General features: G+C 46.2%; 1 protein-coding gene across 1 annotated transcript in view; it reads left to right on the top strand.

Moving 5' to 3' along the window:
• The window catches only part of adgrv1 (adhesion G protein-coupled receptor V1), a 190,143-nt gene that overhangs the window by 105,539 nt on the left and 57,025 nt on the right, over positions 1-27,579 (top strand). The window contains 6 exon segments of the mRNA XM_070436984.1: positions 8-415; positions 1,043-1,227; positions 1,409-1,661; positions 2,312-2,451; positions 4,552-4,712; positions 5,471-5,571. Of these exon segments, the coding sequence (XP_070293085.1) occupies positions 8-415; positions 1,043-1,227; positions 1,409-1,661; positions 2,312-2,451; positions 4,552-4,712; positions 5,471-5,571 (1,248 nt within the window).

Genomic DNA, 27,579 nt, shown 5'->3' with positions numbered 1-27,579 from the left:
CCGATAGGAACTCCCTCGGGCTGAGGCAGTAGGCCCTAACCTGGTCTGGCCCGCCGTGGCCGGGATGGACTTCCTAAAAGAAGAGGGCCAACTGACCTTTGACCTGGGCCAGAGGAGCACGGGGCTGGACATCACCCTCACCCCAGACCAGGCCTCGTCCAACCCCCCGCCCAAGCGCTTCCGCGTGGAGCTGTATGGAGCCAGCGGAGGGGCCAGGGTGCACCCTGAGTATGGGCTGGCCAACGTGACCCTGGTATCGGACACAGAGGCCCAGCTGGTTTGGGCCCTGTTGGACCAGCTCCAGCAGCCTCTGGACACTACCATACTGGACAGGGTGCTCCAGGATCTGCTCAGCAAGTTCACGGAACAGCTCACACCAGAACAACTGACCGCCGTTCTGGTCGCAATGGGGAAGGTGAGAGAGGAGGGAGAGCGAGGGAGAGCGAGGGAGTGCGAGGGAGAGGGAAAAGATAGGCTAGACAGAGAACAGAGGGAGACTTTTTTCCCCAAACTTGCTTTGTTTGTTATTAAAAATGATCTGTTTGTGTGGGGTTTTTGTTTTTGTGTGTGCTTAGTGTGTGTTGCATTTGAGTTTGTCTGCTTTTGCCAAAGGGCAGCCTTTTCCCATGCAAAATAGTGACAGATCTGCAGACACATTTTCTTTTGAAAAGGTCTCTGTTGTCACAACCTGTCTGACTCTTACACTGTCACTTCATCTGAACCAATCGGCCTCTAGCCAAGTCAAGCCTGCTCTGTAGTGTGTGAGAGCAGAGCGGGGGGCTGAGGGCACAGGGAATAACTGTCCCCGCTGTACTAGAAATAAACCAACACACTCTTAGAAAAAAAGGTTCCAAAAAGGTTTGTCAGTTGCGTTGTACTGAATGTATGGTAGCAGGAAATCACCGAATGCCACTTGTCACTCATAACCCACAGGTACTGTGTGTGTGTGTGTGTAGATGTATTAGGGGGCTCTTAGGTTACTGGCTATATGTATCTTAGTCATAAACACCTCCACTCTCTCTCTCTCTCTCTGCTCGCAAAGGTGCTTATAGAGGCAGAGCGGACCCCTCTTGCTGACAGCAGCCGTGGTTTGACCTATGACCTCCTGTGTGCCATGGCAAACCCTAGCCGTGTCGACACGCAGGGCCTGAGTCAGCTGGCAGAGGTGGCTGAGCGCTTCGCCTTCTCCCTCCTCACACACTCCCAGTGTGGAGCACAAGGTCAAAGGTCAGTCCTGCCCATGGGGGGATTGTGGGTAACTGAAGCGGAGCAGTGCAGTCTATTATTTCTGCTAATGCGAACACTATTGTCTAAGGTCGACTATGGTCTCGTGTAGTAGATCTTATTTCCCACTGTTACAAAGACTATATGAGTAGAATAAGAGTGTGATTTGTTGGTATTTTCAAAGGGGGAGGACCATTCTGGACACTTGCGCCTACATATCCATCTCTGCCTACCACTGGTACCCTACCCAGATCAACGGGCACATATTCACAGGCAAGAACTCAGACTCATTCCAGTTGCCAGAGTTCCTCCTTGAGGTGCCAGCCCTGCCCGCGGGCACCCTCTCCCCCTCAGCCTGCCGCCGCGTGCAGCTCACAGAGTACAGCACGGAGCACTGGTTCCTCACCAATGACAAAACCACCGCCCTCAACGGCAAGGCAAGCAGACCCGCACACACTCAATGCCAAATCATGGCAGCTATTAGCACTTTCAGACTGATTGGTAACTATGCTGGAGATGGGATGCCCCCCTTGCAATTTTTCCCAAAGTCATTGTCGTAAAAGAGTGAGGGTTTTTTATCCGGGGTGACTTACAGGAGCAATTAGGGTTAAGAGCATTGCTCAAGGGCACATCGACAGATTGTTCAGCTGGTGGGCTGTAGGAGTCGAACCAGTGACCTTTCGGCTACTGATAGGCTTCCCGCCGCCCATCACCGCTTTACTCATTTAGTCCGTTCATCTGGTCAAATAAAGGTAAATAAATGATCATCAAGTTATAGGAGAGTACTATGGTATTACAGGTCAGGATGTTTTTGCCCGAATTTAACTTTTGTGCTGTTCAGAAACAGCAGGGGGCGATGTTGTCCACTGAGGCTCTGTCCTTAGTTTCTGCCAGTTGGTCTTTAGAGCTAAAACCAAATAGAAGTTACCCATAATAGCTGTAGGCACATATCTAGGGTCAGCTTACCTCCCCCCGATCATTAGTATTGGTCAATTTGGGGGAAAATCCCATATCTGACCTTAAATCAGCATTTAGGGGGCAACTTCATCCTGCTCTGTACTGTAATGGTGTTTCTCTTGTTGTGTAGGTTTTCTCTGCCAGCCTGCAGGGCCGTGGGTCACGGCCCCTGAATAAGAGTGACGAGGTGGTGTACCGTATTCACACCCCTGGGCCAAGGGTCAAACCTGGCCAGTCCCTGTGCCTTCTGTGGAACCAGGCTGCTGAGAGGTACTGTACTCTGTACTCCCACCTGATGCCCTCAACCCCCTCTCCCATACACGGTCACTTTCCTTCACACAGTACTATGTAGCTCTGTAGTGTGTTAATATCTGATATACTGTATATGCATATTATATATACCTCACATGCGACCCTCACATGCGAATGCAGAATGCAAGTATTATTTAATAACTTCGTAAAATGAATGGATTCACATACAAGGCATAAAGCTTAAGTTACAAGGCAATACTGACATTAACATAGCAATCACAATCTAGGTATACAGACAAACCATGAACTGATCGGGGCGGCAGGTAGCCTAGTGGTTAGAGCGTTGGACTAGTAACCGAAAGGTTGCAAGATCGAATCTCCGAGCCGACAACGTAAAAATCTGTCGTTCTGCCCCTGAACTGTTCCTAGGCCGTCATTGAAAATAAGAATTTGTTCTTAACTGACTTGCCTCGTTAAATAAAGGTTCGAAAAAACAAACAGACCTAGCTTGCTGTAGTTAACAAGAGAAGCATTTCATACGATCTTATTCCATGCACAGGGTAAGATACAGAAGGCATTTCATTCTATTTATAACATTTGAAGGTGTCTTTAAAAAAAAATACATATATATATACACCCTTGACCAATCAAATAATACCAAGGTACTGTAACCTGATCACCCAGGCCCAATCTCCAAACTTGATGATCATTTATGTGCCAACTCTCAGATATGTTAACGGTTTCAGAATATTTAAAAGTATGACAAGACAGGAGGACTTGATGATCATTCATTCACAGCATCTGAAGGCTTGTGTGGGGGATGAGTTAAGACCAATGCAAATAAGACATATTGTGTCGTCAGAGTTCTCCTCAGGGGACACGTTTCAGATACATACCAAACATGGATGCAATAGCGTCACTAACACACATTTCAACAGTCCTATGGATACTATAGAGAGAGAGATTTGGCCCCTCAAAGGGGGGGAAGGGCGTACTGGCTCCTAAATCATTGTCCTTTGTGTCTTCCTTGTGTTCCTGGGCCATTTGCCGGGCAGACCCAGAGGTGACAGAGGTGGCACATAGTTAGGGCTGAGCCTATAGCTCTTACCACAACAAACAGAGCCTTCATGATCACATATGATTTATTTTTGTATGAATCCCCCAAAACGGATATTTCTCTTAGTTTCTGTCGCTATCCTAAACTTGAACCCATATACTAATGTGGTGTGTGACTGAAATGACTATTTTCGACACAATCATTTAGGTGAGTAAAAGCGTCCCCCTTCTACTCAGCTCTGCTCTGAAGGTGTGAACCTCACACATAAGGGTCGGCCTCTAGCAGAGAGGTCAGGGGTCAGGCCCTGTCCAGCCAGGACCTCTTTCCGGCCATGGATGAATTGGCCTCCCCCCTCTCTCTCTCTCTCTCTCTGGGTTCGCCCAGCCTCATCTGTGATGTCTGCAAGAGTTCAGTTTGTTCTGCTCCGAGTTCCCGAACATTCCCGCCCATCAGAAGTGTGTTTGAAAAAACATTCCAGAGGAGGCCCGGCGTGGGACTCTTGGCTAAACAGCCTGTAACAGGACGCAGATTTCTCCGGTTCTGTTTGTTCCATGGAGCAGCTGTCTCAAAGATCCGTCTCCCAGATAACCAACCAGATGACGGCGTTGATAACGTCAGCTTGAGGGAAGAGAGAGAGAGAGAGAGAGAGAGGCCTGTTCAAGTTCAACTTCGCCTCGCTGCACTAATGGCAGGTCTAATAAAGCCCATCATAGACTTCACAGTCATTTAATCACGAGGACTGTCACATTGTTTCTTAGACTCATTTCCGTGAGTTGTCAAGTCCTCTCAGAATCCCCCATGCCTGTCACTCAGAAAGTAAATTAGCTCAGCTTCATTTTAAACTGGAACAAATATGAATTCTGTCCTCCTGTCTTGTCATACTTGTCACCCTTTGAAATATTCTGAATCAGTTAACATATCTGAGAGTTGGCACGTCGGAGCACTTGAAGAAGCTGAGACACTACACAGCTGGATGTTTCAATCTGAATTTCATAACTTCAAGGCTGGCTACTAACTGTGTTACGCCTCTCCCTCTCCCTCTCCTTCTCCCTTCCCTGTAGCTGGCTGTCAGACGGGCAGTTCTGCAGGGTAGTGGAGGACAGTGGGAACTATGTGGAGTGTGCCTGCTCCCACCTGTCTGTGTACACGGCCCACGCCGAGATGGCCGTCTTGGCCTCCTACAACGAGGCATTCTACGCCTCAGGCTTCATCTGCATCTCAGGTACCGTATGGATGGAGGGTCTCTTTAGGTATACATCCAGTTTAGTTCTTTCAGTCCGCCCTTTTTCTTTATATCACTCTTCCCTTCTCCATATCTTCCTGATATCTCTCTCTCGCCTTTCAAGTCCTCTCTCGTCTCGTCTCTCTCTCTCTCCTCTCTCTTCTTCTCCTCTCTTCTCTCTCTCTTCTCTCGTCTCTCTCTCGTCGCTCTCTCCTCATCTCTCTTCTCTCTCTCTCTCTCGCCCTCTTCTCTCATCTCTTCTCTCGTTCTCTCTTCTCGTCTCTCTCTCTGGTCTCTTCTCGCTTCTCTCTCTCTCCTCTCCTCTCTCTCTCCTCTCTCTCTCTCCTCTCTCTCTCTTCCTCTCTCTCTCTCTCTCTCTCTCTCTCCTCTCTCTCCTCGTCCTCTCTCTCTCTCTCTCTCTTCTCTCTCTCTCTCCTCTCTCTCTTTCTCTTCTCTCCTCTCTTCTTCTCTCTCTCTCTCTCCTCTCCTCTCTCTCCTCTTCTCTCTCTCTCTCTCTTCTCTCTCTCTCTCTCTCTCTCTCTCTCTCTCTCTCTCTCTCTCTTCTCTCTCCTCTCTCTCTCTCTTCCTCTCTCTCCTCTCTCCTTTCTTCCCTCTCATCCCTTCCCCCCCCCCATTACCTCCCACCCTGTTTTATATGTTTTGTCTTACATTGTAAGTATTTTCAATCCAGTTTAAAACATGTGGGTTTTTATGTTCAATATGGAATGATACCGAATATCTTATTGTCTGATCCTCAGGTTTCGCCTTGGCCATCGTATCCCACCTGCTGTGTTCCCGCTTCCCCATGTTTGCGGCCAAATTGCTCACCCACATGATGATGGGTTGCCTTGGTACCCAGGTACGAGGACCACCCCCTTATTGTCCCCTCGCTGAATCTCCACAATACACAGACACGTCTTCCTCCATCCACAATGATGTTCCCATGCATCCATTCTAGCCATAAGGCTTTTGAGTGGCGCAAACATAAAACGTTTTGTTCTACTCTGTCTGGGTGTAAGTGAGCTGATTAGCACGTTTTGACAGTGTGGGTAGATTTAGACAGATGAGGAACCTTTGAAAACGGTTATAGAAGCATTCATCTATATGCAGATCAATTTGCCTTGCTCTATAGGTCAGCAGCCCCCTCTACTCAAACACACACACACACACACACACACACACATACATCAACAGGCGCTGCAGAATTGTGCACAGGGCCGCCACAATCTTGCGGGCTAAGCCGTTAGCCCTGACAACAAAACAATCCTCCAGCGCCCTTTCCCATAAAAACCATGGCTGCCGTTAACCGTTAGAGCGGTGAAGGAGAAATGTGTCCGGTGGGGGGCTACCACGGAGGAGTGTCTCAGCTCCTTCGGACCTGTGAGTGGGAGTGGGAATTTTCCACTGATCCCCAGTGCCTGACAGAAAAACACAGAGCCCCTACTAAACCTGTCTCTCCATGGGGCTAAATACCCCGGGCACACTGATTTTATTGCTAAGTGGAGCCCCTGAACCTAAAAGGTTTGGGATGGAAAATTCCGTTCTGTCTTTTTCAGATACTGTACGTTGAGACCCAGGTAGGTAGGTATGTGTAGGGGATGTGTGTGTCCTGTTGGGCTGTTCAGTCTTTATGGTCAAGTCCCGGTCGAAGGCTTGGTAGGTTGTGTGCCCGTCATAGCTGAAGGTCTACTTGATTGTGTCCATGGTCTGGGCTTCTTTCTTTTTGGGGGGGTAACTGTACGCATGTTCTGTTCAATTCATTGTACTTGCAAACCCATATGAACAAAGTCAAAATGTTCATGTCTCAAGCAACCAAAAGAAGGCTAAGTCCTGGATTTCCCACTGGTAAATTGCTGAGCAGAATTGTTTTCCTAAGGTGTGAAAACAGAAGAAAGACAGGTCAATGGGACATCCATCTTCCCATAACTAGCAGTCCCCTGAGTTTGACCAAGAGTTTCTTTGACACTGTGTGGTGACACAGTTGAAGTGTTCATCGAGGGGTTTACACTCAGCACCACAGTTCTGTTTAGCCAGCTTTATGGAGCAACATTTGATTTGATTTGAAATGGGATTGAAACTGCTAAATCAAGCGGTTGCTCCACTGTGTACATTTCCGTCACATACACATACATATACATACATACACTATATATATATATATAAACGTTTGTGGACACCCCTTCAAAGTAGTGGATTCAGCTATTTCAACCACACCCGTTGCTGACAGGTGTATAAAATCAAGCAAACAGCCATGCAATCTCCATAGACAAACATTGGCAGTAGAATGGCTTTACTGAAGAGCTCAGTGACTTTCAATGTGGCACCATCATAGGATGCCACCTTTACAACAAGTTGTTTGTCAAATGTCTGCCCTACTAGAGCTGCCCTGGTCAACTGTAAGTGCTGTTATTGTGGAAACGTCACCACTGAGTGCTGAAGCACGTAGCTCGTGAAAATCGCCTGTCCTCCAGTGCAACACTCACTACCGAGTTCCAAACTGCCTCTGGAAGCAACGTCAGCGCAATAACTGTTCGTCGGGAGTTTCATGAAGTGGATTTCCATGGCCGAGCAGCCTCACACAAGCCTAAGGTCACCATGCGCAATGCCAAGCGTCGGCTGGGGTGGTGTAAAGCTCGCCTCCATTGGACTCTGGAGCAATGGGAACGCGTTCTCTGGAGTTATGAATCACGCTTCACTATCTGGCAGACGAATCTGACCGACGAATCTGGGTTTAGCGGATGCCAGAAAAACGCTACCTGCCCTAATACATAGTGCCAACTGTAAAGTTTGGTGGATGAGGAATAATGGTCTGGGGCTGTTTTTCATGGTTCAGGCTAGGCCCCTTAGTTCCAGTGAAGGGAAATCTTAACGCTACAGCATACAATGACATTCTAGACAATTCTATGTTTCCAACTTTGTGGCAACAGTTTGGGGAAGGCCCTTTCCTGTTTCAGCATGACAATGCCTCTGTGCACAAAGCGAGTTCCCTACAGAAATGGTTTGTCAAGATCGGTGTGGGAGAACTTGACTGGCATGCACAGAGCCCTGACCTCAAACCCATCGAACATCTTTGGGATGAATTGGAACGCCGACTGCGAACCAGGCCTAATCGCTCAACATCATTGCCCGACCTCACTAATTTGTTTCACACTTTTTTGGTTACTACAGTACATGACTCCATATTTATTATTTCATAGTTTTGATTTCTTCACTATTATTCTACAATGTAGAAAATGGTAAAAAATAAAGAAAAACCCTTGAATGAGTAGGTGTGTCCAAACGTTTGGCTGGTACTGTACCTACATGTATACGTACATACTGTACATATCCTATGCGGCTGGCAGATGGCTAGGCTCAGGGGCCAGGGTTGAGGGTTCATCCTCTTTACGGGGTCTCTGAGGTGCCAGCTGATGCTCCAGACTGTAGTATCAGGCCGAGCCAGAGGAGTATCTCCCTCTGTGTAATTACTCACTGACACAACCCTCTGCGCCAAGGAAATTAAAAGTGCCTCCATGATTGATTCTCACTTCTCCAGCAGTGGCAAGCACATTCTTCCACCTTTTTATTCTCCCGCCCCCTTACCCTCTCTCTTTCAATATCTCACCCCCCTTTCTCATTTTCTCACCCCCTCCCCTCTCATTGTCACCCCCCTCTACGATGTGTGCAGTCTGTTCTGGAGGCCGATTTGCATGACTCTCATTTAGAGTTGTGAGTCTGGGAGTAAGTCTAGATAATGCCTCTCCTGCTGAGGCGCAAGTACTTTTTGACCTAAAGTCTCTCGCTCTCTTTTTCGCTCTCTCCCTCTTTCTCTCTCTGTCTGCTTTGTGGTCATTCTGCTTTGTGGTCATTCTGATGACTACCTAGGAGATGACATCTGACGGTGTTCTATCGGTCAAACATGAGAGGGTTTAGCTGGAGCATGTCAATCCTCTTTTGTGGGGGATTGTTGAACCCACGGCCTCCAATTCAGCGAGGCCAATCTTTCGAATCCGAAATCTCATTTCCCGACACAATGGCATTGGGATGGAGGAGAGAACAAGGTTATCTCTGAGGATGACATCATTCTCATCAGTAACCATCAGCTTTCTCCTGCTGCCGCTATCAGTCCGATATCTGCACAGCAGTCATTTTTCGCAACACACTTTACAGAAAGGAAAAAAGATAAGATAAGCTAGAACAGCATGAACTGTGTTCTGTAGTAAAGCGCCAAGAAAAATGATTGCATAGTAAAAAAGAGAATGGAGCCATGAAGCATTAATGCCCGTAACCAACTGATCTGGAGGAATATATTAGATTGATTGATTTAATATTCAGTGTTCAAGGATGAACAGTTTATTGTCCCAGGCTGCGCACCGTAGCAAAGGAGGCATATTAAGTAATATGGTGGGGTTGCATTGACCCATGTGTTCCTTTTGGTCATATAGCAGGTCTGGTCACTCTTTCACTCTGGTTGGCTCAGGCAGGGGGTCAACCGGGGTGCACCAACCAACTAACCTGGGGGATGTGGGGAGGCTGTTCATTAGGGTGCAGAGAGAGGACAGTCAGTGGTGTGGACATCAGACCTCCCCCCCTGAGGGTGAGGAGTGATCTGTCTACTCAGCCACCTCCAGGGAGAGAGAGGTGACCTGGCCTGTCTCTGTGATTCACTGGTGCTCTGTCCGCCCGGGTGGTGGCAGACACGCAACGCCACACTCTGACAAGCCCTCCCCGCAGCAAGACAACAGAAGATTGTGTGGAGTGGAAATGTACCCGGTGCTGCAGCTCACCTGGCCGCGTGTGTGTCAACCACGTTAGGGCTCTTCATACGAGCGGCAATAACGCACATTTGCCCTGGGCAATCAGAGAGGGGCCGCCATAAAGGACTTTAAGAAGTAAGGGCAGCGCTGGAGCTTTGTGTGTGTGTGTGTGTGTGTGTGTGTGTGTGTGTGTGTCATCCTGTCAGTATGTGTGTGAGCTACGGGCATGCAACCACACAGGAGGCTGAAGAAATTCGACTTGGCCCCTAAGACCCTCACAAACCTCTTCAGATGCACCATTGAGAGCATCCTGTCAGGCTGTATTACCGAAGGGCGCCTCTGGAGAGTCCGGACTGAAGGGCGCCGCTGGAGGCTCCGGACTGGAGGGCGTCCCTGGAGGCTCCGGACTGGAGGGCGTCCCTGGAGGCTCCGGACTGGAGGGCGTCGCTGGAGGCTCCGGACTGGAGACCGTCTCTGGAGGCTCCGGGCTGGAGGCCGTCTCTGTAGGCTCCGGACTGGAGTGCGTCGCTGGAGGGTCCGGACTGAAGGGCGTCGCTGGAGGGTCCGGACTGGAGGGCGTCACTGGAGGGTCCGGACTGGAGGGCGTCGCTGGAAGCTCCTGACTGGAGGGCGACACTGGAGTCTTCGGACTGAAGGGCGTCACTGGAGGGTCCGGACTGGAGGAAGACTCTGGAGGGAGGAGACGCAGAGACAGCCTGGTGCGTGGGGCTGCCACAGGGCCCACCAGGCTGGGGAGACCTACAGGAAGCTTGGTGTGTAGAGGAGGCACCGGATGAACCGGGCTGTGGGGGAGCACTGGAGCTCTGGTGCGCAGCCTTGGCACAACTCCTCCAGGCTGAATGCCCACTTTAGCCCGGCCCCTCCAGAGTGCAGAAATGCAAAACATAGAAAATTAACATATAATGCCCACCCAAATCACACCCTGACCAAACCAAAATAGAGACATAAAAAGCTCTCTACGGTCAGGGCGTGACATCTGTATTGTGTATAGTGTTTTTTGCTAGGTGTTACTGCACTGTTGGAGCTAACACAAGCATTTCGCTGCACCTGTGATAACATCTTCAAATCTGTGTACGCGACCAATAAACTTTGATTTGATTTGATACACACACACTGAGGCACATGCAGAAACGTATTTGTCCAAACCAAAGCCTACTTCATGAGCAACCGTTCAAATGTGTCTAAACACAAACATACAATCAACCAAAATGTGACGTCCAACTCATAAGTCACCCACCGACACAAACACACTTCCTCCCGAACATTCACGTCAGCGTTTTTCCAGTAACATCACTTTGTTTTGTATTTCCTTCTAACCTCTCACAACCGCTGGCAGTTTGTCATCAAATTCATATGATTCTCTCGTGTCTTAAATAGCTGTTTTGTCTTACACCTGAAAAAAAAAACAGAACACCTCAGAGAGAGGTCTCTATCTTGGCTTATATGTGCATGTTTATCCAGACAGTTGAGTGGTTAGGGCAACTAGATGTATCCTAGCTTACATAACTCCTCTCTGTGGTGAATCGACGACTCACAGTTTCTCAATTATCCCCCCGAGGCTAGCATATCAGCCCTGTTGCGTTCTGGTCCGGCTCAGAGCATGTGAAACGTACAACCTTTCTCTCTCCCTCTTGACGAAATTAAAATTCTTATCGGTCCCAAACTAATGGGGTTTGTATGTAGAAGTGTTCTTACTGGATTTCTTCTCGCTGGTTGCATTAGTAGAGGCACGCGTTACATAATCGGATATGCATCGAAGTTCACCTTCTGACCCACAGAATCAAACGTGTCTTTTTTTTTACCTGATGTTATCATAACTGACGTAACAGATAATAGCTATGGTGGATTGTGTTCCTCAGCAGTGAAATGTGGTGTGTTATGTATGTATGGGACAGGTCTATTTCCATAGTCCCTTGCTGACAGGTCGGGGACATCCCTATTGTGTGATTGGGGATGGTGGGCCCATCGTGGGTCTTCGGGAGTATTATATATGTGGCATTGTAAGCATGTTCTTTATCTCAGGGCCTAACAACCTGGCCCCTGTGTGTGTGTGTTTTTGGTTTTGCTATCCTTATAGGTACCAGTGGTCCTCACAAGGATAGTAAAACAAGGAAAATTCAGACAAGTGGGGAAATTTTGCCAGTACCCACTAGGAAGAAAGTGTATTTTAGGTTCAGGGTTATTGTTAGGATTTGGGCTTTGGCGTTCCGGTTTGGGGTTGGGGAAAATAGGATTTTGAATCGGAATCAATTGTTTGATCCCCACAAGAATAGTAAAACAAACATTTCTGTCTTCCACTGTAACTTTCTGGAAGTGTCTTGCTCTCGGTTCACACACACTCTGATGTTTATCCCAACGGTCAGGAGGTGTTTAGGTGACCCTAGTTGTGAGTAATACAGGATATCCTGTCGTTCTGGGACGGGGTCCAGCAGTTTGCACTCCGCTCCGCTCGCCTCTGCTGCCCGGAGGGACTCAGAGAGAAAGAAAAAAATGGGGGAGCTCAGAACTAAGGGATTTGAGATATCATCACTCTCCGCACTCGGGGCGGAAAAGGTAGTTGCTTAACCGCAGGGCCTGACCCTGTTTACTTTGTCGGAACAACTGAAGGAAAACACGGTGCTCATAGCAGTGACACATAGGGTCTGCTTCTCGTTAGGCAGGTCACGGTAAATCAACAAGGCGTGTGACGTGTGGCTGACGTCAGAAAGCCTCCTCACAAGGCCTGTGTTATTGTCAGAGGCCAGTCTGGAGGGTGTGGGGTGTGAGAAAGTTGGGAGAGGAAGAGATGCTGGCACTCACTCCACTCCACTCCACTCCTCGATTCCCCCCAAAAAGTCCCTTTCTGGTCTGAGTGCCACGGGTTTTCAGTAGGACCTTGACAGATTTTCTCCTTGAAAACAATGCCTGGAAAATGATATTTTATTTGGAGTTGGTCCCACTTGATAGTAGACATGAAATGATGATGATAGTGTGCTCAGTGCTACTCCATACTATTCAGTGGAGGGAGGCTCTTCACCTTTCTGCTAATCCTAGCCTAATGATGCCATGGTGTAATGTAACCAAGGCCTCAGCCAGCAGGACACGAGGGGATAGGGTGGAGATGAGGAGGGCCCCTAGAGGGGGTCACATTACGCCCCACCGGAAGGTTACTCTCTCCTCCTCTCTTTATCCATCTCTTTCTCTCATACTCAACATACTCCTTTCCTACCCCCATCAGCAATACCTCTTCTCCATTACATCTCTCTCTCCTCTGTCTCTTGAGATGAAGAAACAGGGCAGGGTTTGATTTGTCATTATGAGTGTGTTTCCAACCCCCCCCCCCGTTTTAGACTATGCCCCTTTGCCCCAGCAGACGAGGTCATTCTCAGATATTATTTTTTTTTACCAACAAGGGGGGCTTGCCTACTGATTGTGACCCCAAAAACAGAGGCACAGGTGGCCTTGAACTTTCCCCCTCTTTCCAGAAAAAGCTTTGCAAACAGAGGCAGGAGGCCGGCCCGACCTTTCGCCCGCATCTGACTCAGTTCTGCGGCCACGTGGGCTGACTGCACCATGTACATGAAAAGATGTACATGAAGCCTTTTCCAATTCAATCTCCTGTCTTACTCCTTATTATTTAATTGTAGTAACAACACAAAAAATTGTATCACTCTTCAGCCCCTCCCCCCTCCATCTCTCTCTGGTGTCGTCAGGGGGGTGACTGGGAGGACAGATGGCTCTGGTTGGCTCTGCTCTCTCCATCAGTCAGTCTGTGCTGTCTCTGCTGGGCTGAGCAGGGCCATCAGTGCCCTAGAGTTATGGACCCGTCCTGAACCTCTCCTCAGTTCCCAGCCACCCACAGCGCTGAGCACATTAGAAAAGGGAAATGACACCGCTGCTGATAAACTCAGTTTTCATCCTGAGCCAATTGCAGCAACCCTTCCTAGCTCTATATCAGGGGTGTTCAATGTTGGTCCTGGAGGGACAAAAGACTTCTGGTTTTCATCCTCTCTTAATCAGGGACTGATTCAGACCTCCCAGGTGAGTGCAATTAACAACCAGGTAGAAATAAAAAACAGAAGTGTTTCGGCCCTCCAGGACTGGAATTGAACAACGCTGCTCTATAAGAACTGCACAACCCTACCTACCCAAACCTGATAACGCTGTACACTTCTTATCCCTGAGAGACCTCCCCCCACATCTAATACCCTATTATACATAGAGGAACATCCCGTAGTTTAAACTGTGCAACCTTCATAACTAAAGGCCCCCAAAATCTTGAAAGATCATATGCATTCTGAGTTAGGCAACTACAAACAACTTCTCTGTATTGCAAAACATTAGACACACAAGAATAAGAAGTAACAGAGGAAGAGACGAGGTGAAAAGAACATCTCAATCCTTAGTACCCTTCATTCTTGTACAAAACTGTATTCTCCCTGCCACAAACTATACCTCGGCTGGTCTAGTTCTACTTCCACCATAGGTGCTAGCAGTGGCGTGTGTTCATGGATGCCAGGGGAAACCAGGCTTCACTAGAAAATGTACCAAGAAAATAAGAAAAACATATACAAAGTAATGTTTCTTTATGTTTCATCAATTTCCTTCAATTCGCAAGAGGCGGAATATATCACCGGAGAAAGCATGCAAGCAAACGAAACAATGCCCCTCTGTCTCAGTATGTTTATCCAATCGATCGGATTCTGTCTGGTCAAAAACAGTTTGACAATGTTGTCGCCCATAGCGTTGAACGCAAGGAAAGCCAGCGAGCATTTGGCCTCCCTTGGTCATTTGGCAATTTTTTTATCAGCCTTGAGCTAAACTGAGTGAGCTCAGCTGTGAATGGTCCTGGCGCACCCAAAAAAAGTGTCAATGGAAGCCAGTTTGGATTTGGCTTCATACCAATCAGAAGCCAAATGTCATCATTGACAGAAAAAAACTAGTTTTAGTTCAACTGTTTACTGGTCTTCCCAATGGGTACCCTTATCTGCTATACATACATTGAATTATTGTACAAGGGCACAGGGCGAGACCCAGATGCAGACACGGGAGGCAGATGATTCGAGTCTTTGATATTTATAATAATCCAAGGGGCAGGCAAGAGAATGGTCGTGGACAGGCAAAAGACCATAACAAAGTCAGAGTCCAGGAGGTATAGGGTGGCAGGCAGGTTCGAGGTCAGGGTAGGCAGTATGGTCAGGCAGGCGGGTTCAGAGTCAAGGCAGGCAAGGTTCAAAACCTGGAGGACTAGCAAAAACAGAGAAAATAAAAAGCAGGCGCACGGAAAAACACTGGTTGACTTGACATTACAAGACGAACTGGCAACAGACAAACAGGGAACACAGGAATAAGTACCCAGGGACTAATGAGGAAAACAGGTGACACCTGGAGGTGGGTGGAGACAATCACAAAGACAGGTGAAACAGATCAGGGCGTGACACATTGTCTCACATTCAACCACACTCGGCACAGCCAGAAGAGGACTGGCTAGCCCTCAGAGCCTGGTTCCTCTAGGTTCCCGCCTTTCTAGGGAGTTTTTCCTAGCCACCAAGCTTCTGCATCTGCATTGCTTGCTGTTTGGGGTTTTATACAGAGTTTCTGTATAAGAACTTTGTGACATCTACTGATGTAAAAAGGGTATTATAAAAATATTTGATTGATTAATATACACAGAGTGTACAAAACATTAGGAACACCTGCTCTTTCCATGACATAGACTGAGCAGGTGAATCCAGGTGAAGCCTTGAGAGAATTGTAACCTGCATTGTTTATGTGTACCATTCAGAGCGTGAACGGGCAAGACAAAATATTTAAGTGCCTTTGAACTGGGTATGGTAGTAGGTGCCAGGCGCACCAGTTTGTGTGTCAAGAAATGCAACGTCGGTGGGTTTTTCACACTCAACAGTTTCCCGTGTCTTTCAAGAATGGTTCACCACCCAAAGGACATCCAGCCAACTTGACACAACTGTCGGAAGCATTGCCGTCAACATGGGCCAGCATCCCTGTGGAATGCTTTCGACACCTTGTAGAGACATGCCCCGACGAATTGAGGCTGTTCTGAGAGCAAGGTGGGGTGCAACTCAATATTAGGAAAGTGTTCCTAATATTTTGTACACTCTGTGTACATTGACATTGTAATCTAAAAAATTACTTCATAATAAGATAATACATCAGTGCATTATCACTTATCTACGTACAACATATTTGGTTGGACAGCAAATAAACTTTAAAGCCATTTCCTCTGTTTGTTTTTATAAGCTGTTTGTGTTTGAGATGAATCAACAGGGCAGGGTCTAATTTGTCATTATGAGTGTGTTTCCAGCTCTCCCCTGGTTTAGACTATGCCCCTCTGGCCCAGCAGACGAGATCACTCTCTGATTTTTCATTTCACCAACGAGATAGGCTTGCCTGATGATGGTGACCCCAAAAACAGAAGGGCCGGTTGCCTTGAACTGTCCCCCACTTCCAGAAAAAGCTCTGCAAACAGAGGCGGGAGGCCCTTTCTCTCACATAGTTCGGCCACGTGGACTGTGATTCTTTGTTTTACCAGCGAGGGAGGTTTGCCCAATGAGGGTGACCCCAAAAACAGAGGTGCCCGGGGCCTTGAACTTTCCCCCTCTTTCCAGAAAAAGCTCTGCAAACAGAAGCAGGAGCTCCCGTCTGACTAACATATAGCCTAAGCTGCGGCTATTTGGAATGACTTGACCACCATGGGTTAGCAGCACTGACTGTGGCTCTTCCCCACAGAGCTAACCACATTATAACTACATTATTACAGTGTTCACAGTTTGAATCTGACTGTAAAATGCGCCAAAGGTGAGAGACAGTGTTGAGGTCAAGAGAGTTCAGTACTATAGATGTCTGATGTTATCTGATCACATCGGCCAGAAATCCGTTACAGATTTCCTCTACGGTAATTTCTTTCAACGTTTTTAAGCGTTACGTTGATGTTTAGAGTTTAGACTTCAACAGTGGCCATGACAGCTGGTGGCTTTGCTCAGCTTTTCCCAGCAGCCTTATCTATCGTCAAATCCGTTAGATATAGTTAGACTTGTATAATGATGCTGCTGTTATGTAAACAGTCATGTGGTTTTAGTCTTCTACTTCTGAACAATGTTGTTGGTCTAAGCGTTTATTTATTAATTGTCACCACATTGCCTGATAAACATGAGAGGACCCTTGAACTGTCTGACTGAGTGCTCGCTCTGGGCCACTGCTCTATTTTTGGAGGCCAGGTTGTGTTTGCGGCCCTAAATCTGTTTCAGGCTGAACTTTGGAAGGTGAGACAGGGCAAACTCACGGTCAACCTACTGGTTTGGCTTGCTTGATACATTATACAGTGGGGAGAACAAGTATTTGATACATTGCAGATTTTGCAGGTTTTCCTACTTACAAAGCATGTAGAGGTCTGTCATTTTTATCATAGGTACACTTCAACTGTGAGAGACGGAATCTAAAACAAAAATCCAGAAAATCACATTGTATGATTTTTAAGTAATTAATTTGCATTTTATTGCATGACATAAGTATTTGATACATCAGAAAAGCAGAACTTGATATTTGGTCAGAAAAACTATTGTTATGCTAATTACAGAGATCATACGTTTCCTGTAGTTCTTGACCAGTTTGCACACACTGCAGCAGGGATTTTGGCCCACTCCTCATACAGACCTTCTCCATATCCTTCAGGTTTCGGGGCTGTCGTGGGCAATACGGACTTTCAGCTCCTCCAAAAGATTTTCTATTGGGTTCAGGTCTGGAGACTCCAGGACTTTGAGATGCTTCTACGGACCACTCCTTCGTTGCCCTGGCTGTGTGTTTCGGGTCGTTGTCATGCTGGAAGACCCAGCCACGAACCATCTTCAATGCTCTTACTGAGGGAAGGAGGTTGTTGGCCCATCCATTCCCCTCAATACGGTGCAGTCGTCCTGTCCTTTGCAGAAAAGCATCCCAAAGAATGATGTTTCCACCTCCATGCTTCATGGTTGGATGGTGTTCTTGGGGTTGTACTCATCCTTCTTTTTCCTCCAAACACGGCGAGTGGAGTTTAGACCAAAAAGCTCTATTTTTGTCTCATCAGACCACATGACCTTCTCCATTCCTCTCTGGATCATCCAGATGGTCATTGGCAAACTTCAGACGGGCCGGACATGCGCTGGCTTGAGGGGGGACCTTGCGTGCGCTGCAGGATTTTAATTCATGACGGCGTATGTTGTTACTAATGGTTTTTTTTGAGACTGTGTCCCAGTCTCTTCAGGTCATTGACCAGGTCCTGCGTGTAGTTCTGGGCTGATCTCACCTTCCGCAGATCATTGATCATGACGAGGGTGATTGACGTCATCTTGAACTCTTCCATTTTCTAATAATTGCGCCAAAAGTTGTTGCCTTCTCACAAGCTGCTTGCTATTGTCCTGTAGCCCATCCAGCTTGCGGTCGCTACATTTTAGCCCTGATGTCCTTAACACGCTCTCTGGTCTTGGCATTGTGGAGAGGTTGGAGTCTGTTTGATTGAGTGTGTGGAGGAAAGGAGGGCTTCTTAAAAAACTAACAGGTCTGTGAGAGCCCGGAATTCTACTGGTTGGTAGGTGATCAAATGCTTATGTCATGCAAAAATGGCTAATTAATTACTTAAAAATCATACAATGTGAATTTTTGGATTTTTGTTTTAGGATTGCCGTTCTCAGCAGTTGAAGTGTACCTATGATAAAAATGACAGACCTCTACATGCTTTGTAAGTAGGAAAACCTGCAAAATCGGCAGTGTATCAAATACTTGTTCTCCCCACTGTATATACAAAAGTATCTGGACACCCCTTCAAATGAGTGGATTTGTCTATTTAGGCCACACCCATTGCTGACATGTATAAAATCGAGCACACAGCCATGCAATCTCCATAGACAAACATTGGCAGTAGAATGGCCTTCTTGAAGACCTCAGTGACCTTTAACGTAGCACCGTCATATAGGATGCCACCTTTCCAACAAGTCACTTCGTCAAATGTCTGCCCTGCTACAGTAGAGCTGCTCCGGTCAACTGTAAGTGCTGTTATTGTGAAGTGGAAACGTCTAGGAGCAACATGATCTTCATGAAATGGGTTTCCATGGCCGAACAGCCACACACACGCCACCATGCGCTTGTGTTGGCTGGAGTGGTGTAAAGCTCGTCGCCATTGGACTCTGGGGCAGTGGAAATGCATTCTCTGGAGTGATGAATCATGCTTTACCATCTGGCAGTCCAATGGACGAATCTGGGTTTGGCAGATGCCAGAAGAACACTACCAGCCCGAATGCATAGTGTCAACTGTGAAGTTTGGTGGAGGAGGAATAATGGTCTGGGGCTGTTCTTCATGGTTCGGGCTAGGCCCCTTAGTTCCAGTGAAGGGAAATGTTAACTCTACATCAAACAATGACATTCTAGACGATTCTGTGCTTCCCACTTTGTGGCAATAGTTTGGGGAAGGCCCTTTCCTGTTTCAGCATAACAATGCCCCCTGTGCACAAAGCGAGGTCCATACAGAAATGGTTTGTCAAGATTGGTGTGTTAGAACTTGACTGGCCTGCACAGAGCCCTGACATCAAACCAATCGAACACCTTTGGGATGAATTGGAATGCCGACAGCGAGCCAGGCCTAATTGCCCAACATCAGTGCCCGACCTCACAAATGCTCTCGTGGCTGAATGAAAGCAAGTCCCCGCAGAAATGTTCCAACATCTAGTGAAAAGCCTTCCCAGAAGAGTGGAAGCTGTTATAGCAGCAAAGGGGGCACCGACTCCATATTAATGCCCATGATTTTGGAATGAGATGTTCGATGAGCAGGTGTCCACATACTTCTGGTCATGTGCTGTATGTTTCATTGGTTGATTCGTTTGTTTACTTGGAATAACGGCGTCAGTGGTATTGTGTGGCTCTTGCATATCGCTTCCCACCACAGCCTCTTCCTTGGACGATCAACTATTTGCTGATACCTCAGTATACCAGTATTGATGATAGTTAAGACAAATCTCTGACATTAAGTCAGGTCAAATGGAGCCTTGTATAACCAGGGGGTTTGACAGAGTATATGTCTTCTTGGTCGGTCGATGCTGAAGAGGCCCTGCTCCGTTTACCACCTTGTTGTCCAGTTGTATCGTTTGCTTTCTAAACTGTAACAAATGCTGAGATAAGACAAAATGTAACATTAAAGAACGACATTATGCATTGTGCCGGCACAATGGTGTGCAAGCACACAATAAAAAAGGAGAAAGGAGACATTTCTTGGAAGAGCTAGGATGTGCTGGCTGAGTGGATAGGGGAAGTTAACAATGAAATGTCCCTAATTAAACATGGCCCTGTCTATTTTCAGACCTTTTGTTCTTCCTTAGTATAACAGCAACCATTCTGCCCAGACTAGTCTGACACAATCACTCTGCCCAGTCATAGGCCTTTGTTTAGGTTAACACTAGTTGGAGGAGTGTTTTGGGCAGAACCTGACTTCATCTGTGGAGTCAAGGATGATGGTTACCGTGACAACACACTGAAGAGCACAGTCACACACCAGTGGAGGCTGGTGGGGGGAGCTATAGGAGGTTGTAATAACTGGAATGGAGTAAAAGGAACAGAGTCACACATGTGGTTTCCATTCCATTCTAACCATTACAATGAGCCCGTCCTCCTATAGCTTCTCCCGACAGCCTCCACTGACACACACACGTACTGTTCTCTGACTGTGCCACTCAATAAAGAAAGGTAGCTCCAGCTGCTTTTCCTGTCAGTCATTTCCCACTCTGTCCTGTTGGGGTCCCTCTCCATCCATGGTCAGAACATGGATGGAGAGTGATCAATAGTTGCCAAGAGCCCCACTGTTACTTAATGACTGCACATATTTTTAGTGCACACTAATAAATTGCAAAGGCTCTGCTCCAAGGAGAAACAGTTTAAGCTCTCCGCTCTGTTTTGTTGAACTAATTTGTCAGTGTTCTGGGGCCTCATTTATAACCGTTGCATACAATTTACATTAAATACCTGTGTGCACCATTTCTGAAAAGACTGCACGCACAAATATATTGAGATTTATAAACTTGGCGCACGCCTGTTTCCCCTTATAAGTCAGACCTATCGTAAAGTGTGCGCGGGTGAACGAGCATTTAAATCCGCCTGAAAAACGCCCATCGTTCACCTTTTATGGTGACAATAACGCCTTATGTGCTGTATACTTTGGAAGTATTGGAATTATGCCAACACAGTATCTAACCTAAAGGAAACAGCAATGGCGAACTTGATCAAATGTCTTTGGAGGTGTTGGCAGAATGGTTTCTTTTGCAGTGGCATTTGCTGTATTTGAACGTTTCCGAAAGACAGAAACAATAGCAGATTGTTGTGGACGTGTAAACAGATCGTTTGAATGCAATAATGTTTTGCATTCACATTTTAACCAACCAAAATATTCTACACTGCACGTGAATTCTGAAACATTGTCTACGCTGGAAAAATTATGAAAACTACCGTACTTAAAGTGGTAGCCTACGCACTTCAATGCAAAATATAAACTGTCTGTTCACCTGTTAAATTCTACTGTATGTTATAAACCACGCTCCCTGTCGGATGCACAGAGCAAAAACTTTAAATTACAATAGCCTATCTAATAGGCACAATTAAATGCGCATAGTAATTTGTTGTATGGCTACTGCGGGAATATGAACTCATCATGGCCAGAAAAGGTGATGATCATGGAAATGAAATAAATAAGAAGAAATATGTCTATTTCTAGTTATATTAGAATGCATAGATAAAATAAACAGAATTTCGCTCTTCTCACTCAAGGCAAATGATTGCATCTTGTTATTATATTTAGCAACTTTTTTTTTGTTATGAATAAGAGTGTCTTCATATGTTCCACATTTGCGCTAGGCTACTATAACCAGACCACTATTGTCATCTTGCAATGCAGTACTTCCACCACTAGAAACGGTGCTTACGCGTGGTCTAAAGTTTGCAGGAGGACAAGCACATTCTCAAGTCAAGTTCAGTTTGAATAAATGTCAAAACTTCGGCATGAAAACTGGCACCTCCTGGAACGCCCTGGAGGTTTCACGCTGAAAACAGCTGTCCTACACTCAAGCAGTCTCGACAATCTGCAGCCATGCACCGCAGCCATGCACCGCTATAGACAAGTGCAGCCTCACAATTTCAGTGTGCAAAAGCCGCCTATATGATTGACAGGTAACAATTCCAGCTAAAATCGTAATGACATTCATCTGAAACTGACAGACATAGTGGTCTAGTGGCTGAAACAGCTGAGAAAGTGAATCAGTATTGGGCTGTGTGGACAACAGGACTCAACATTAAGTGCTCAACCTGATCTGGCTCATCACATATGGATCGATCCACTCACTGATGAATGCAGTGGTATTAGAGTATCAGGACAGTTAAAGGGGATCCCTCCCCGTCAATGGGCCATTATACAGTAATAAAGCGCCCACGACTAATTAGACAGGATCATGATATCAGGCGGGGATGTCATGCATTATCTATGGATAGTCACTTTATACCTGCTGTATTCGCCGCATGTGACTAATACAATTTGATTTGATTTGATGATCCAGTGATGTAATCCCCCACCCCTCCAAATCTCTCAAATGGAACTCAAGCGGTGCTGGGATCTTTTGATTTAAGTTGCACAGTCAGATGTTCTGATTATAAAGAGGCAAGCTGGAGCGCAGAGCACGACACCGCTCAGGCGATGACGCAACCAACCAAACGAGCTAACCGCCGGCTGTGATGTGACATAACGGTGGTGCCACTCAGAAATTGAGTTTCCCCAAATCAGATCAGCACTGTTCACTGTAGGCCAGGGGGAAGGGCAGGAGGACACACTGCAGAGTGAATGGGAAGCTGAGAGGAGCTTCATTCTCAACATGGATAGACAGTAGCACCAGGAAGGAGGTATGCTGTAGTGCTGAATGAGATGGGATGTGGTGCTGAACACCACTAATCAATGCTTTGTGACTTGAAAAGGGACTCTCCCCTCACATACTGCAGCCGTTCAGTTGGCAGTTCCAAAACGTTTAGGTGCATAGGGATCTGAAATTGCTTGGCATTCCTTTGAGTCATCCCTTTGCTGTTGTTGTTATGGCTCTGGGGACCTGGCTGAATGGTAGCCATGTTGTCTAATGTGTGACCATGGTCCCTGCTGTCTGTCTGTCTGACCGTGGCTGGGAAAAGCAACCATGGCAACTGAGAGCCAACACACACACACTCAGTCCTGTGTATTAGAGTGTGAGTTGACCCATTGAGAGTGTGTTTAGTGCTGACCTTGAACAGCTGGCTCTTGTGTTTTTATAGCTCACTCCTCACCGTGCTTAAGGCATGTGTGAAACACCCTGATGAGCTCTTTGTCTGGCTGAGGCCGGTGGGCGCATATACAACCGTATGTTTTTGGACAGGCATCCTCCATTTTTATTTAACTAGGCAAGTCAGTTAAGAACAAATTCTTATTTACAATGACGGCCTACCCCGGCCAAACCCTATAACGACGCTGGGCCAATTGTGCGCCGCCCGATGGGACTCCCAATCACGGCCGGATGTGATACAGCCCAGGATCGAACCAGGGTCTGTAGTGACGCTTCTAGCACTGAGATGCAGTGCCTTAGACCGCTGCGCCACTCGGCAGTCCTATACCGTCTAGCACATGTAAAACTCATTCCACGGTGGGCCGAGTGTCTGCAGGTTTTCACTCCTATCTTGTACTTGATTGGTGAATTCAAGTCACTAATTAGTGAGGAACTCCCCTCACCTGGTTGTCTACGTCTTAATTGAAAGGGAAAAACAAAAGCCAGCAGGCACTAGGCCCTCCATGGAATGAGTTTGGCAGCCCTGATATATAGTATTCATTTTGAAGATCTATATTTATATCTCTGATTTTGATATTGACAATGGTATTGTCTTTGAGTTTCTAGTGGATAGACCATATGGTTCAATAAAAAAATGGCCTAATTAATGAAAAAAGCATCTAATCAACAACGGCATTATTACCTCTGCAGCTTGAGCAACTATTTACTTTTTTCACAACTGCCACCAACAGTTTGATGCCAAAATATTGACAACAAATACATACTGATAATGTGTACAAAAATATAAAGCATTTTTCATGCTGAAACCCTGATATTAAACAGAAATGGTATTCACTAAATTGATGGTTTATATTTAGGATAATGTTTTACAGCTTTGTCATTCTATTTTTTATTTTAAAAACATCTTATCGAATTATTTCGTATGTTTTACACGTGAATATGCCAGAGAGAGATAAGAACATACACCTGTTATAATCTGAAGTACCCAAAAGTGCCACTAGATGTCTTGTGATCCTTGAAAGATATCAACATTCTGGGAGTTTACTGGTAAACTTTGAAAGTTTCCACTGATATACCCTCCCTTTGCAACCCTAAACAGGACCGAGGAGGGCGGTTGTTTATTTGATAATAGCCCAGTCCTTTGCGGATTCAGCGAGGCTTGCGGAGCGTGTTAACCAAAAACATGACTGAACTTTACTGATACATGTTGACCTTAAGCAACTTGTACAAGGTATCAAACAGCAACAGCAAGGTGGCTGCTCCATGGCACGTAGGGCTCTATGTCATAGAGAATGGCCCTCACAAGTACTCCCACTGTTGGCGTTTTTAAGGGGGTTTGTTTGTAATAAGTGGATAATATTTGTTCCTGTACCCTGTTGGATTTGGAATAGGCATTGCATTCTCCTACGGGAACAGTGCTCCAACATCTGTCAATTCACCATCATTATCCTTTATTCTACACTCTTAAAAATAAAGGTGCAAGTTGGAACCTAATAAGGTTGGTTATTTTAAGAGCCTTACAACAACAACAAAAATGTTTTAGCCCTCCAGGACCGGAATTGAATAGCCCTGCGGTAGGGTTTTAAGCCTTATTTGCATATTTCTCAGGGTACCGTTCAAGTACATTTTTGAGTTACAAGTACCATCCATGACTGTGTTTGCTAGTGACAGAGACATGGTTGTTGCATTAAATCATTTTCAGTCCTGTGGCCTTCACCAAATGAGATTCTAAGTGAATATGTTGTCATTACAATTATGCTCTTTAAGACAATACATATTTTATAAAAAAGAAGGCCTAGTTTTACCCTAATACAGTGGCCTGAAACTCATAGTTTACAGGCCACATCAGGCCTGCAAGTCACATTATGCTGGCTTGCAAAGTGATGTGTAATTCCTAATGGAATCCTGCCAGAGTGGGGATATCCAACATTGGGAATTTTTATTCCTCAACCTGCATTCAGAATGACTGCCATGGTTGGGAAGACTAAGATATGAGACTACCTTAAACATCTAAACTAAAACAACCATTTCAGGAACGAGTGCATAAGTCCAAGTAACAGATTGGAACATAGAAAAATGTATGTTATTTATATTTGAGTAGCATAAGAGTAATGAATCAATCGATGTACATGCAAAAACATAGATATTGAAACAATTAAAAAAAATCTACCCGCTAAAAGGCATGCTGGGAAATATGATAATGTGGGCCCGGTTTTGGTTCTACTCTGGTTATTAACACCAACACTGGAGTTCTTTTACACCACTGAGTGTTAATTTAACTCTTTACAGTGTTCATTTAACACTTGAATCAACACTAGAAATGTTAGACTGTAAAATCAACACTAGTTAACACAGGCCAATTTGCTGTGTGCTATGAAAGGGACACATTTGCAGGCTTCCAAACATTTCAGGAACCTTTTAGAATTCTGAAGAACCGTAAGATGCCACGTCAAGAACCCCACACTTAACTCAAAGGTTCTTTATCGGGCAAGAGTTCTCCAAGGAACCTTAAGAGCTGAGGAAGAACCATTTAAGAACACTTGCCTGCACATGATTTGTTTTGTCAGTGTAGCCAGTCTCATTTTCTACCATCTAAATATGTTTAACATCTCGTACAGGAAATATTTATCATCTCGTACAGTAAAATTAGACATTCACATTTCCTCTGCTGCTGCTGCTGTTGTCGTTTACTCTCTGAGCATTTACTGTGAGCATGTTAGGTTGTTTTTCACTCCGTCACCATCCTGCTTGCGTAGGCGGCTCACATGCTTCCTCAGCCAATCATAAATCAGGTGCAGGCGAGTGTCCTTCTTCCCACACTGCCCCACTAACCCACCAACGAGCCAGCCAGCCATCCTTGTGTGGACCCCCTTCTCATGGCCGTCATAAGACCACCACCGTGCACGCTACGATTACGCCATAACTGTAAATAACAGTCGCAATCAGACATACATACCGTACATACTGTAACAAACATTCCCTTTCCCACCCACGTAATATATAGTACTGACTCTTATTGACCCATATTCAGAGCAGCCAATAAGGCTAGCCAAGCACTCACCATGAGTTAGATCATAAATTAGATCACAAAATTCTTCCCCTTTGGAATTTAGACGAGCACTGAGCTCTTACAATATATGGTCCCATTTCTAGATAGAACATGGATGATTTAATCTCCCATTGATTTTGATTCTCCTATTTCAACCAGTGTGCGTCCTGCGACTCTCACTACTTGGAGCCTGATACCCCAAACCTCTGGGGGTGCTGAGGAGAGCAGTAGTCTAAAGGCTGAGTGGTGGATGGAGGAAGCTGGGGCTCGCTGGCGATGGGGCTGGGGCTCGGCAGGGGCTTAAGCTGGTGCTCTGCTCTCTGTCTCTGTCTGAACAAAAGCAGCTGAAGAAACACCCACAATGCTGCCTGGGCTGGAAAGAGCTAGTTCAGACTGGTAGCTGTTAGAGGAGGAGGGAGGAGGGGACGGAGGGAGGGAAGGAGGGGGATAGATAAGCCGACTGGAGCTATGGAACAGGACAGACAGGGCTCCACTCCCACTGATGTAATGCTTCTAGCAGATCCTATTATTAGCCCACTGGCACACTAGCTAGCTAACATCAGCACACAGCTCTATCGATTGGGTTAGATGAGCACAACACAAGGACGGGAGGATGCAGCAACAAGATGCCCTGGTAGCAGCATTGTAGTGGGTTTACTCAATGCCTCACACACATTGTTTGTCGTGGCATTTTCATTACAAAAGCTGCTGTGGTTTTCAGTGGTAGCAGAATCTATACCAAAAACGTTGTGTCCTCATTTGCATTTTGATCCTAATTACATGCACCAGGTTTTTGTTACCGTCCGTGGCTTCAATAGACAGAAGCCAATGTGATGTAAATTAGATCACAATTCGTTGTAGGCTTCATTGAGACCTCAAATCCTTCAGCTCTGGGTGAAACATTGTAACAGGTGTTCAAACCTCATTTGCATACCCCAGATACGCTGGATCTTGTCTTGAGATCACTTCATTTATTGCAAAGGCAGCAAAACAACCTCCAGCTGGCACTGTGACAGAAAAACCAGACATCACATCCAGTCCCTTCAGAGCAGAGACCCGAAAAACAACAACAACCTGAGATCCAACCATGTGCTATCAAAAGAGAACAAAGGGGAGCCCGCTGATTGGCCCATCTGCTGAACCGTGGGCCAATGGCGTGCCCCGAGTCCCCCGCCTTTCTGCCTTGGCCTTGGTGCTTGATGACAAACACACATGCAGTGTTCGACAGAGGAAGCTCTATTCCCCAACCCTTATGTGGCCTCTGCTCTTCCAGTCTGTCTCAATGCCAGGTATCTATCTATCTCCTGGGCGCATGGCTGCTTCGGACTGGGTTGAGTGCGAGTGTGAGGGAGAGACTGACTGAATTTGTCATCTTTGTACACTGGGATAATAAATTAGAGACAGGCTTTCAGTTGCTTGTGCTGGTGTGCCTTAGTGGTTCCTGTTTTACCGGAGTGTACAGCCTCTCTTTTCACTCATGCTTGCACACACGTACACACTCACGCATGCACACACACGTACACACTCACGCTTGCACACACATGTACACACTCACGCTTGCACACACACACACACACGCACACACACACACACACACACACACACACACACATATGCACCTGACAACTACAGTACCAGTCAAAAGTTTGGACACACCTACTCATTCAAGGGTTTTTCTTTATTTTTACTATTTTCTTTATAGTGAAGACATCAAAACTATGAACAAACACATATGGAATCATGTAGTAACCAAA

The sequence above is a fragment of the Salvelinus sp. IW2-2015 genome, linkage group LG33 (genome assembly GCF_002910315.2).
Source record: "Salvelinus sp. IW2-2015 linkage group LG33, ASM291031v2, whole genome shotgun sequence".
Taxonomy (NCBI): domain Eukaryota; kingdom Metazoa; phylum Chordata; class Actinopteri; order Salmoniformes; family Salmonidae; genus Salvelinus; species Salvelinus sp. IW2-2015.
The sequence above is the reverse complement of the archived record's forward strand: the minus strand, read 5'-3'. Positions and strand labels throughout refer to the sequence as shown.